This window comes from Hippopotamus amphibius, chromosome 2, assembly GCF_030028045.1.
Source record: "Hippopotamus amphibius kiboko isolate mHipAmp2 chromosome 2, mHipAmp2.hap2, whole genome shotgun sequence".
In the NCBI taxonomy this organism is placed as follows: Eukaryota; Metazoa; Chordata; class Mammalia; order Artiodactyla; family Hippopotamidae; genus Hippopotamus; species Hippopotamus amphibius.
In genome coordinates this window covers 84,858,148-84,871,874 of record NC_080187.1, presented here as the reverse complement: position 1 = coordinate 84,871,874, position 13,727 = coordinate 84,858,148, and the positions used below count along the sequence as shown (strand labels likewise).

Genomic DNA, 13,727 nt, shown 5'->3' with positions numbered 1-13,727 from the left:
TCTCTCAAGCGGTCCTTAATTTATAGGATGCTTGAGAAGACAAGATGTCACAAAGAAGCTTACAAGTAAAGGTCACCAGAAAAGCAAAACTATTCTTTCATTTTCTAGCTAAAAATAAGAAATAAAGCAGTAAGCTTTAGCCCAGTAAACCAAAAGGGATTGTGGGTATGGGAGGAAAGCAGCAAGTATTCATGTATCTAATATGACCACAGTACCATCTGCTATGTAAGTCTTAATTATGCCCCATTCCATGTCCCCTCATCCTCTAATTCCATAAATTCCAAAACAACCCCAGAGAAATCTTTCTGGTTTTGCTTGGAAAGCAACACTATGTTTCTGTGCCGGTGTATTCTAAAACAGCCCTGTCAAATTTGAAACCTAAATACAAGCTGACAGAAATCAGCTACCAAAAAATTAAGTTAAATTAATAGAGTAGATGCCTGAAATACAAAAAAAAAAAAAAAAAAAAAAAAAATTTTTTTCTCCCAGGAATCTCTCTCCCTAGATACCAAGCTAGATGGAGAGACTAAAGCAAACCTTAGTCTCCAGCAAGCCCTTTCTTTGCCTTGTCATGTTTCCTAGAGAGTCCTGCGTGGTAATGCTCTCCAGAAGTATTGCTCCCCCTAGTGGCAGCCTCCAAACTCCCATCTACCAAGTTTAGGGACCTATTAAAGATAAGATTGGAAAAAAAAGGTACAGGACCAAGAAACCCTATTCCAAATCCTGACTCTGACACCAAATAACTATGTACCTCCTTGAGCTAAAGAATTCAGTTTTAGGACTAGAAACAATTTCTAAGTATACGCAGTAAATGAGAACTTCAGATTTTGTGCCATGTATATTTTGTCTTAAGACAATATTTAAGACTGCTTCAAGAAGGCAAATACTTAAGCTTCTTTATCTTTGTATACAGTTTATGGAATAGAAGAATATGTGAAGGCTAAATGTTGAGATGTAGATTCCACTTTTTCCATTCCCATTATTCTAATCTTAGTTCAGAGCCTCTTGGCTTTGTGCCTGATGTGGTAGATCTCCCCCTTCTCTTCACCAGCTTTGTGGGAATTCTTATCCAGGCTTCATACAGGCAGGAAGCATCAAGGCTCACTCAGTAGCACCAGTGCCTGGAGGAACTGATGCAGCTATAAAAGCTTACCCTCACTTAAAAAAAGTCAGGTGGGTCAGGCCCAGTGTGGGAGTGGGGTTTAGACTCTCTGCATGAGATCACGCAGGTGCAGTAGTTCTATGGGAGGAAAAAGCAATCTGAATATAGAGAGCTAATGAATTGTTTGGTGGGAGAAATTGGCCAGTATCATGAGCCCCTTTCACTTCCTTCCTCACAATCTTTTCATCTCCTGTCCTTCCTCACTTTTAATTCTCTATTCAGAGTATCCAACATTACCAATGGAAAGGTTACTGGAAGTACCAAAAGGTGGTCTGCAGCTTCCTTATATACCTCATTTTAACAGTTCCCTCTGCTGGATAGAAAACCATATGTCAACTGGGTTTTAGAAGTAGAGAAGCTGAAATGTGGAAAGATGAAGGGATTTGCCAGTGGTGATTATGTAAATCTCAGAAACAAAATCAAGTTTAGAAGACCTGTCTTCTAGCCTCCTGCTCTGAATATTCAAGTACCCTTTCTGGTAGGGTTCTGATAGGGAAGAAGCTATCTCAATGAATTTAGGAATTTAGCACATCTTAATCCCTGCCTTGTGAAGATGGTAAAACTGAATAATGAGCCACTAAGTTCAGTCATCCTAAGTGGTCAGTTCTAATGAAATTTGGTTAAGCCTGATTTCATTATTCCTGTTTGGAAATTGTTTTGGAGGCAAACATGTTCCTGGAACATCATAAAGATTTGAATCATAAAGTCAGTGTTTCATTTTTTAAATCTAAAACAGCCTGAACACCTGAAAAGATTTAGCAATGATACTATGTTGCATCTATTAAGATTCCTGTTTAAAAAAAAAAAAGTGGTATTATTACTTAAACTATTGTATGGCTTACTAAAGATAAGTAAATTATATAATCATCTTTCTCTTATTAGCTCTTTGAAATAAACTAGCCAATTAATATGTAATTGTTGACTTTGAGAGAAAATACCTAACTTAGGTGAATGAGTGAATGAATGAGTGGATGAGCCTCTATTGCAATGTCTTGTAGCCTCTCTGTCATCTCTCAAAGTTTCAGCTCTAGTTCAGTGCCACAGAGGCTAGACTGCCTCTGTAATAGTGGTGGTGGTCTGGAATGGCACTGAATCAAACATAAACCATTCAGAAACTTCCCTTTAGCTAAGATTTTCTATTTCCTTCCTCATTTTTACCAGAATTTCCCATGCATGGCCAGACTGAAGAATGATTGACGTAAGCTGTGCTTTTCCTCCTCCTGCCTTTCCTCCTTCTGCCTTTCCTCCAACAGGAGGTAAGAAAATGCAAAGCAATAGGTCCAAGACCAAAAGCAGAGTTGAGGAGGCCTGATTCATTGGCAGACTGGTCACCCACCTCAGAATAATTAAGATCTGATAGACATGGCACCAAATTGCATAGAGTCTGGAGAGGACCCAGCCAGAGACATAGTAAAGAAAAAGAATTGTATAGTGGGAGACTGCTGCTGGGACAGGAGATCTGACTCCTAGTCTTAATTTCACCATGAAGTCTTGGGAGTTCCCCTGGCCTTTTCATGATTTGTTTTTTCCCTTTCCTGAAAAACAACCCCTTAGCTGCTTGCCTCCTATGGATGGATGTTAACATGATATAATGCAAACAGTTATTGGAGCCTTTGGAAACTAGGGAGGTGGAAATAATTACAAAGATGGAAATGACTGACTCCAAGAGCCCCAAAGCCACTACTAAATCGTTTCTGTGCTGTTGAGTGATTTATTGACCTAAGGCTCTACCAGGTCCATCCAGTACTGGGTCTCTGAAGTTCCCATCCATTCCTCCCCCCAACCCTTCTGGATTCCCACCTCTGCATACACACTCCAGTTATCATCAGCCTCACCAAGACATCAGCTTCAAGTCACGGTTAGACATTAATCCGCTTAACTGCCATAATGTCACAAGTAGTTCTTAGAAATGTCATAAGTCTAGAAAAGAAAAAAATAGACTGAGATAGGAGTGGATTCTGAAGCTCATGATAGGTGCTCACAATTTGACTCTTATAATTCTTTTCAGGTAAAGCGAAGTGTCTGAACTACATGGTGATTATTCTGGAAATCTCTCGACCATGACCCCTAAGGGCAGGCTTTGCCTTCCTTTTGCTGGCACCTTCTCTACAGAGGGCCCTCTGCCAAGTTTTGTGGGAAAGAAAACAATAAATAAGATCTAATTTTTGTGCCCAATGATATTTACAGACTAATGAAGACAATAGAATTGAGACATAGTTACAGATACAGTTTCCTTCAAATGTGCGTCAAGATCCTCTTGTTAATATTCCTTTTCAGGCTGCCTCTCTCCCACCTCCAGGCCTTAACAGATGCCTGTCTCCATATCTGGAAGCTATGCCTACTTTCCACCATCCAACCAGGCCCCACTCCTCCTTTATAACTTTGCCTTTTCCTGCAGAAGCCTTCCCCAGATCCATCTGCAGCCTTCATTCTAGCGTCTCCTCTCATCCCCGGTGTGTGAGTTACGTGTATTCAGTGCACATATGCTGTCTGCTCCAACTATTAGCGTTTAGACCGAGTAATCAACACACTGCATGAGCAGTCCAAAACCTCCTCATTTGGGCTCGCTACCAGAATCACACCCAAGTGGCAAGAGAGGCTGGTTTCCTGAGTGTCCTTGTGGCTGGTTTGTGCCTGCTGTCAAAACAGGGTTCTGAATATCCTGAGGCTCCTTCCAGCTTTACCCATATCCAATGCCCAAAAGGAGTCCAGTGACCTGACTGGGTCTACATTTCTTTCCTGTTGCTCCAGGATTCTTCTCCAGCCAGACGATTCCTTACAGATCCTGGCCCCCGTGGAAGCGGATGTGGGTTTCTACACTTGCAATGCCACAAATGCCTTGGGATATGACTCTGTCTCCATTGCTGTCACGTTAGCAGGTAATGTGAAAATCCCTGTTCGATTCAGAAACCCTTGACTGGCCCAGGGACACAGACATAAATAAGGTCCATACCTTGCCTTCTGGAAGTTTATAATCTGTACTTGTAATTAAATGGAGATAAAGTGTACATGAGATAGAATGAAAGTAAGTGCTGATAGCCAAAGAGGGCGTAGTTTCATCCTACCTGAGCAGTCTTAGACTTGGAGTAGAATTTTGATAGCAGAGATGTGGGAGAGAACATGACCAAAGGGGATGTATACAAGTAAGTAGCCTGTTGGGGACACCAATCACGACCTAAGATCATTGAATGATCTTTTCATTTCTCCACCTGTTGCAAAGAAGACTTTAAGACCCTGGGTAATTGGAATTCTGTGGCCGTGGGTTGGAGCACAAGTGTTCTTCTATTTATTTCAATCTCTTGGTCTAATGCCCCTGCCAACACTTCGCCTTTATCCACAGAGGCTAGGCAACCCATTCTACATGTGGCAACTTCAGAAAATTGCAATTCAGAGTACAGTGCCTCCCAAGGTTGTGGTCTCATACCATAGTAAGGTATTTCTATAAAAACCTCTCTTACATAGAACAGATCCTTGCTTTTGAAACTGAAAGAGACCTTAGATACCAGCTGGACGAGAGCCTTCAATTCTCAGAGGCCAGGCAACCTGAGGCCACATAGCCACTCAGCTGGTGGCAGGGAGAAGGGAACTGAGGTCTCCTAACCCCTAGATCATGGTTCCTACCTCTCCACACAGATGCTGCCAACCCGGGCTCCCTTTCCTCAGATCTGGGCCATGCAGCCTTTGTGGCGGTGTGTTGCATGTGTTTGTATTTATTCTTTTCAATTGCCGCGCTCATCAGATGATTCAATAGATGCTAGAAAAGCCGACATCACCCCACACTGACCTCATCCGTCCACGCCAGGATTATGTTGTCACACTGTTTTCCAGTCACACATGCTACTCCCTTGCATATCTGTTTAGCAACACTATTTCTACCCCTATGACCTAAGGCTGATCAAGGAAGGGACCTTGAGCAAGACACTTTACAGAGAGGATGAAAGTCAGCAAAGAAGAAGGCGAGCTAAGGGGCCCTGGGTTGGATTACAGACTGATATTATTAATGCCTCTTTTTCTGTGAGTAGAACATTTGCTTTGCTCCTAATGTATTCCAGTCACAATCTTTATGCCCCTCTTTATACAGAGTCCAGATGCTCAGCACCCGTCTGGTTAATTCTCTTCTGCCTTGCTCCCTCCCATCTGCCTTGGCCAGGGTGCTGCTGACACCCTTCCAACTGCTGGCAAATAGTGGCTCTTACAGGATTAACTCTCTTGTTTATATTTATCCAGATACGGTTCAGCTCTGTCACAGACTAAATACCCTTTGTTCACCTGAATTTAATACGATTCATGGAAACCTGTCTGGAATTAAGCAAAGCAATTGTAACATCAGGCTTGTCTTCAGCTCTTTGAAGAAGAGCTATTGGAGGCTGCCAACATGTTCAAAGCCAGGGAAGAGAGAGAGCAGCCAAAGAGGCACGGGGGGAAAGGGAGGAAAGGAGCTGAGCGATGAAGTAGTTCACGGACACCACGCCCAGGGCTTAGGAAGCTGCACCTTGGGCTTCAGTAGTGGGGTTTGTTCAGGTCTGCTGGCAAATCTGTCAGATAGTTGCTCTGAAAGTTAAGGCCCAAAATGGATATACTGCTTTAAGACTGTATTTGTGTCTTTACCTGGGATTGTCATCTAGCCCGGTGTCAATGTCTACACTCACAGTTTTAAGTGACTCACCAGCTACTGTTCTGAGCACACCTTCTGCCAAGTATTATCAATGCAGAGCAACAGTTAGACCTGAGATTTGTGATTCCGGGAGGCTTACAGACTAGTGAAGGTGATGGATGTATACATGACTACCTAGAATGGAGAGATAGTTACAGTTTCCTTCAAAGGTACCCTGCAGAGCAGTGTATAAGATACAACGTAAATATAATGTATTTGGTGGGGGGGGGGTTTTGCAGGGGGACAGATGCGACGCATTTCTAAATCGTGTTACCAGTTATACTGTTCATTAACTGTGTGACCTTGAACAAAGTGTACAACCTCATTGAGTCTTTGTTCTTACCTGTAAGATTGAAATTAATCCTATTTTACAGGATTGTTGTGAGGTTAAATAAGACTGCACGTGTGAAAAAGCCCAATGCCAGGCATATAGTTCACACTCAATAAATGTTTCCTGTTTTTCTCTAGCTCTTCCAGAATGAAACACATCCTGAAAACAATTCTAAAATGTGTAAAACATTAGCCCAGCTTTGCTTCCACATATTTTTCACTGTAAGTCTTCACACTGATAATTTTCAAGTACGGACTTAGGAGCTGATTCAGCTCACAACCAAATCCTCATGGTAAATCTCAGTGCTTCTGTGCTTTTAAAGACATTGTAGAGTTTTTACCTTGACGTCAATATAAATGTAAGCCAAAGGGGGAGAAAAGATTTTCTTTTGAGGCTCAAAGCACTCAGGTGTCCCCATGATTTTATAAGAAATGTGCAGACTTTGGCCTTGCCACTGCATCTGAATCGACCAGATGCAGGGAAATTTGTTCACAGTAGTTCACAAGAGCAGGCATAGCATGGCAGTTACGTCTGCAGGCTCCCGAGCCTCAGGGTCTGGATTTGAATCCTGACTCTGTCACGTCCAAGCTACATAACCCTGAGCAGCTTCTTCACGCTCTCTGACTCAGTTGCTTTATTTGTCATATGGTGATAATAGTAGTGTTTGACTCAGAAGGTTCTTGTGGAGATAAAACGCCTTCATTCACATAAAATGCTTATAAGTATGCCTGGCATGTAGCAAGCGCTCGATACGTGTTAGCTCTTATTATTATTGTGAGGATGAAACAAAAGCCAGGTTATTTTTACAGTAGGGGAGGTTCCTTTGCAGAGACTGAAGTGCTCACAAACCCTTTGAAGAGCACCTCATTCTAATATCTCAATGTCTCAACGTCTCAAAGTCAAGGGGGAAACTGAATTAGCTATCGGAAAAGTGGTTGGAGTACCTGGATCCAGTGCAAGGGAAGTGGCTACACGAGGAACGTTTCACATGGGCCAGAGGAAGGGAGGTCTGAGGAACCCTCCCTGGCCCATAACTAGACCTCTCCTGTTGAGTTGCCCCATCCTCTGAGTTGAGTGTGTTGTCAATTCTGCTTCTCAGGTTTGTTGTAGGTCCATTGGTACTCTCCACACAGTTTTTGTTTAAATATATAAACACCATTTAGTTTGAGATATACCAAATCTTCCTTGCTCTTCTGCCCTGTTTGAGCCTGTAAAGTATTGTCTTTAGAACACTTTGATTCTCTCCAGACTCAACAGTATGTGTTGATTTTATCTTTTAAGTCCCAAAGGTGTGAGAGTACTTTGCGAGTATCTCTCAGCATGGAGATGCCTAATGTTTCCCTACCTCCTTCCATGGTTCAGGAAACTCACAACCACGTAGACCCAGTGGCACAAAATTCCTTTCTGTCCTACACTGACTTAATTGGATGCCTGTTTCACTGCTCAGAAGGTAAATGAGAGGGGAGGATAGGGGCTAGGGAGGAGTGTAAGAATGTCACCAAAATGTCACATGCCTAACGTGCTGAAGAACTGATTACTTGGTGCACAGGTATAAACACAGGTAAAGGAGAGTTTCTGGTGTACGCAAAGACAGGCACTGAGATTGGAGCGCCATCTTGACTAGTCAGATTCAGCGCTTAGCCAGAGTAGCTCAGAAAGCTTGCAGATCTAAATGGTGTAGGCAGCATTTTGAAGGAAAGCAGTAGTTTCCTGGTAAATTGCTTCAGTCTGGATCAGTGGAGAGAAGCTTTACTTACCAATGCAGATGAGGCCTGTCCAGGTGTAACCCATTGATGAGGTCATAGCCATAAGGGAAACGTTTTTGGTTGTCATTGATTTTATAAGATCACAAAAGAGATAATGTAAGGCCTGCTTGACATCATCAATGGAAAATGAGAAGAAGATGGGGGCTGAGGGATGAGCGTATCTTTCATTGAAAGGAGAGAACACAGATGAGCTCATCCAAAGTTTTCACAGGAAGAGAGAGAAAATATTTCTCCTTTCCTGGCATGTTTTTCTGCTTTTTTATGAGTTGAATAGCTGACACATATTGTGTCTAATAAAGAGATCACAGAAACCTCACTGGGGAAATAAAAATAAAAGGCAGGTTTTTTTTTAACTCTTCTTTCTCGGCCCCCTCATTATGATTTAGTAGCTGCAATAAAAGGCAAGGAGTTTTCTAAGCTTTTCATAATGTAAGTCATTTCAAATTGGCATTTCTGAATTTTTCATCCAGCCGTTGTTAACCAGAGGAGGATTTTGCTTCATAGAGAGTTGGGCTCAGAGAAGGGTTTGTCACCAGCGGCAAAGACCAGTAAAGGAAGGTTTGCCACGGTGCACTAGATCAGAGGGAACTAGAGCCACGCAAGTTTGGCTGTGTTCTTGGTGCTGCTCTGAGCAACAGGGTAATGGCCATTGACCAGTTCAAGCTGCCGTCAAGGGACTTCATCATCTGATACAATACTGAGGAATCAAGTTCGTTAAGTTTTCCTCAATATGTATAGATGTGTAGCATGCCCACTAAAGAGGTCTAACTTTTACAGAATTCAAGTAAAATGGATGAGTATAGCAGGAGAATCCAACTTACTCTGCTGCCCAGTAGACGAGAGGAAACAAACAGGGAAGTACAAATGATCTAGGCTAGGCCATCTCACATCCTGAAAAAGCAGTTCCCACATCTGTCCAGTGGAATGAGGGAAGGATGGGTGGCTGGACAGGTAGTGGGTATCATATCCTTGGCTGGTTGTCTCTAGGAGAGGCTGCAGCATCACGCAGCTCTCCTGGGTGTGGGGGTCTCTCATTTGGGACGCTACAGTGCCGAAGAAGTTACGACAGCACCACTTGCTGCCTTAGTGTCCTAGGGAGTCGTCAACTTTAATTGAATCATTAGAAGAGGTAATGGCAGTAATCTGAGTAACCTGACACACTGCCATTGGCAAAAAAAATATCTTTAGGGAATGGTGATTGAAACAAGGAAGGAGAAGGAAGCCACGCAGCCTGGGGGTGTGCAGGGAAGAGCAGTCTAAGCCCTACCCACTTCCTTAGGTCCTAAGGGCCCTGCATTGTTGATACCAGAGGCACACCAACTAAACAGAGCCGCAAAGGTGGAGAAAAACCAAGTCCTTCCCATTTTTTGTGCACGATGATTAATTAGTAGTCACAGTGTTGACCCTGACTCATCAAGAAAAGATTAAATTAGGTTAAAACTCTTTTTATCAGCTTTATGGAGGTATAACTTACATCCCATGATATTCACCCATTATAAGTGTTCAGTTCAGTGGTATTTTAGCAAATTTTTAAGTTGTATAACCATCACAGCACACCAAGGTTTTTGTTTTCTTAAAAACTCTGTTGAGGTATACTTCTCCTACTGTACAAGTATACTTTGTTGTATACATTTAAAGTATACAAGTCAGTGGCTTTTAGTACAGAGTTGTGCATCCATCACCACACTCAGTTTTAGAATATTTTCATTATCCCAAAATAAATTCCACACTTCTTAGCCATCACTCCCCAATGCCCCCATTTCCTCCAGCCTTAGGTAACGATCAGTGCTAATATACTATTCTTCATAGATCTGCTTATTCTAGACACTTCGAATAGGTGGAGTCATGCACGGTCCTCTGTTACTGACTTAGCATAATGTGTTCAGGATTCACTCATGTTATGGCATGTATGCTACATTCCTTTTTGTGGTGGAATAATATTATTCCATTGTATGAATATACCACATTTGTCATTTGATAGACATCTGGGTTGTTTCCAGTTTGGGGCTGTCATAAATAATGCTGCAATGACCATTCATGTGTAAGCTTTTACGTGGACATGTTTTCATTTCTCTTGAGTATATATACCTAAAAGTAGAATTGCTGGGTTGTGTGACACATTTATGTTTTTAACTTTTTAAGAAACTGTCAACTGTTCCAAAGAGGCTGCATCATTTTACATTTCCATCAGCAGTGTATGAGGATTCCAGTTATTCCACATCCACACCAACACTTGTTATTGTCTACTTTTTTTTTATTATAGCCATCCTCATGGATATAAAATGATAATTTGTTGTGGTTTTAATTTCCATTTCCCTAATGACTAATGATGTTGAGCATCTTTTCACAAGCTTATTAGTTATTTGTATCTTTGTTGGAATAGTAACTTAGGTAATATAGACAGTGTATATGGCCTGTGTATTAGTTTTTTATTGCTGCCCTAACAAATTACCACAAACTTAGAGTTCTAAAACAATGCATATATTATCTTACAGTTTTGTAGGTCAAAAGCTCAGTATAGTCTCACCAGGATAAAATCAAGGTGTCAACAAGGTACACTCCAAGCTCCAGGGAAGAATGCTTTTCCTTTTCATTTGGGTTCTTGGCAGAATTTAGGTCATTGTGACCTATGACTGCAGTCGCTGTTTTCTTGCTGGCTGTAAACTGAGTATCATTGCCAGGTTCTAGGGGCTGCAGCATTCCTTAGCCCTTGGCCCTCTTCCTCTGTCTTCAAAGCTAGCGGTTGTGGGTTGAGTCTTTCTCATGTTGCCTCTCTCCGACAAACTCTTCAGTCTCCCTCCTCTGATTTTAAGAGCTCAAGTGATTAGACTGGCCCACCTAGATAATTTTGGATAGTCTCACTGTCTTAAGGTCAGTTCAGCAATCTTAATTTCAACTGCAACTGTAATTCCCTTTTATCATGTAATATAACATGGTCACAGATTCCAAGGATTAGAATGTGGACAGCTCTTTTTTTGGAGGGGGGGTGCATTATTCTGCCTCCCACACCCTGTCTGAAGGGCACAGCTCATTTTCATCTTACTATTGCCAAAGAAAAACACAAAGCTAATGTTGGTAGATCTTACAGTTCTTCCGTATAAGCCAAACCAAACCAAAACACACACACACATACACACATACCTTTTTTTTAACCTCTCCATTTTTTTTTTTTTTTTTTTTTACTGAGCCCAACTAATTCAAATTTTTTAAAAAATTCTTTCCAGACCAAACATGTCAGTGGTCTGAACATAGCCTGGAGGCTACCAGTGCCCTCTGGTTAAATTATCCATTTTCTATATTCTCTGCTCATATATTACACCTCATTTCCCAGTGTTGTCAGACTATTACTAAAGTATAATAATTTATTTTATTAGATTACACTAACTAAAACCATGTAATGATTTGGATGGGAGAGAAACACCTATTTTTTTCACTACCACTAAAAAGGAAACTTACTGTAACAATAGAATAGGTAAGATTTTAGGGAAGGTATTTGCCTAATTACAAAACTTAGAGCAGATTGAGAACTGTAAAGCTGTGTCCTTATTGTAAGCAGAGGGGTTTTAAATAGATGCACACTTGGGTCTTTTTTAGACCTAAAAGTTCTATGAATCTCTTACATACAAATCAAGTAGAGCAATCTACACCCACCACTACCAGCTATAACGTCCCCTTACCTGAAATTCTAACATTTGCAAATTTACTTCCTTTATCTTTGGGAGACTAGAAGACTAGATGGCAAAGGACAGCTTTTGCAGTGAAATCTGGGGAAAATTACAGATGGGGGGGAACTTATCAGAGGACTGGTGAGGAGAAAGGGTGTGGAGTTGACTAAAAAGTCAAGCACTGATTCAGGAGGCAGGAAGTGGGAGTGAAGGAGGCCTCGCAAGAGAGACAGCAGGACAGGAAGGAGTTAAAAATTCCTGAGCTGTGAAATGTGAAAGGCACTTGGAAAGAGACCCAGACTAAAGAAAATATCATGCATTTTAATGTGACTATTATCTGTAACAAAGCAACTCTTGTTGAAACTGCCAGGTAGCCAGATCCTGAAAAGTTTCTGGCCAGCAAGGGACAGTAACTGGTCATTAACAGTCAGGATCCGTCATTACTGATTTCAAATGTACAAGTTGTTGTTGGCATTTTTAGAAAAAAGTTTTCATAGGTTCATATTGATTGTGGTTCCTTAAACTTTGACCACTGAGTTCTTCAGTTCTTCAGCTGGGAATTCTTATTTCAGGGAGTTTTCACGGATTTCATTCCAGTGGCCCTTCTAAGAGACCTATGATGATTGCAGTGTAAGCAGAGGCTAGCATTTCTTAAGAGGTTGCTTTGATAATCTCACTAATAATAAGGCATTATCTGTTGATTAAATCTGGATTAAATACAATTTGCTTGGTTTTAGGTAGTGAAATTTGTAACACCTTACTGCTGTATACTCAAATATTTTATTTAGTACGTGTCACTGTCTTATTCACTTTTCTCTTGAGTTAAGATTTTGGTCTGCTGTGGATTTCACTGCGGTTTTCTTGAACACAGTCATGAGGGCACCCGCAAGTCGCCTGGCCTGCGTTGTGTCACAAATTCTCTGGAAGTAGACACTTTCTGGGGACCCCAACAAGATCAGCCTTGGTGTGGCTTGAAGCTCTTGTCTGTCCAGAGACTGATACCAGTTTCAGGAGAAGCTAGAGTATTTAAATAATTTCTTCTGATTAGCCTGAAGCCCTCACAGTTCTTCAAAATAGGAGCACTTGAGTTCCTTCTCACTAAAAAATTCATTCCCTCTCCTCTTTCCTGTTTTTTCCTCTTTGTGTCAACTTGTCCTTTCTGTGTGTTTTCTCGGTGTATCAGAAGTTCCCACCACTGTTCCTCAGAGCTGTTTCTCCCTGTATCACAGCAGGGATCACGCTGATGATAGCTAACATTTATTCAAACCTCATGGTGTGCCGGGGAATCACTCATACACTTTTACAAGCATTAATGTGCTCATTGCCTTCAGCAGCCGTGGAAGTAAAAAGCCAAGGCACAGAGAGACTAAATAACTCACCTAAGGCTGCTCAGCTATTGAGGGATGGAGTCTGAACACCTGCCATGTAGGTACTACTTCTCACACCCATGCCCCCTGCAGGCATCTTTACTTATCATGCACTTTTGTTGCTCAGTCCTCCTGAATGTAACACAGAATCCTATCTGAGCGGTGCTCCAGGAAGACTCTGCCAATCGCTGCAATCATAATCTCAGGCCAATGCGCCATTTTTGCATCCTTCCCGGAGTTCTTGGGTCATCTCCAAATCTGCCTCCTGCGGTCCTGGTTTCCATCATTGCCCATTTCCTAGTCACCTTCAACAAGTCTTCTCATTCTCCTTGGGAGTGAATGCACATGCACTCTTCCTGGAATAGATTGCCTCTCACTCAATAGTGAGAATCTGAAGACTTCGAAATACAATTCATTTTTTTCTCTTTTTTTTTCAATTTTTTAAATTTTTTCATTTTATATTGGAATATAGGTGATTTACAATGTTGTGTTAGTTTCAGGTGTACAGCAAAGTGATTCAGTTACACACACACACACATCCATTCTTTTTCAGGTTCCTTTCCCATACAGGTTATTACAGAATAGTGAGTAGAGTTCCCAGTGATATACAATAGGTCCTTGTTGAGTATCTATGTTATATATAATAGTGTGTATATGTTAATCCCAAACACCTAATTTATGCCTCCCCCTCATGTTTCCCCTTCAGTAACTGTAAGTTTATTTTCAAAGTTTGTGAGTCTGTTTCTGTTGTGTAAGTTCATTTGTAACTTTTTTTTTTTTTT

General features: G+C 41.4%; 1 protein-coding gene across 9 annotated transcripts in view; it reads left to right on the top strand.

Moving 5' to 3' along the window:
- The window catches only part of ADAMTSL1 (ADAMTS like 1), a 953,154-nt gene that overhangs the window by 839,063 nt on the left and 100,364 nt on the right, over positions 1–13,727 (top strand). For all 9 annotated transcript variants that reach the window (XR_009051238.1, XR_009051237.1, XM_057720944.1 and 6 more), the window contains one exon: positions 3,914–4,041. Coding sequence is in view for 7 of the 9 variants with exons in the window: in XM_057720944.1 (XP_057576927.1) it covers positions 3,914–4,041 (128 nt within the window). In the remaining 2 variants the exon portion in view is untranslated. The remainder of the gene's footprint in view (positions 1–3,913; positions 4,042–13,727) is intronic.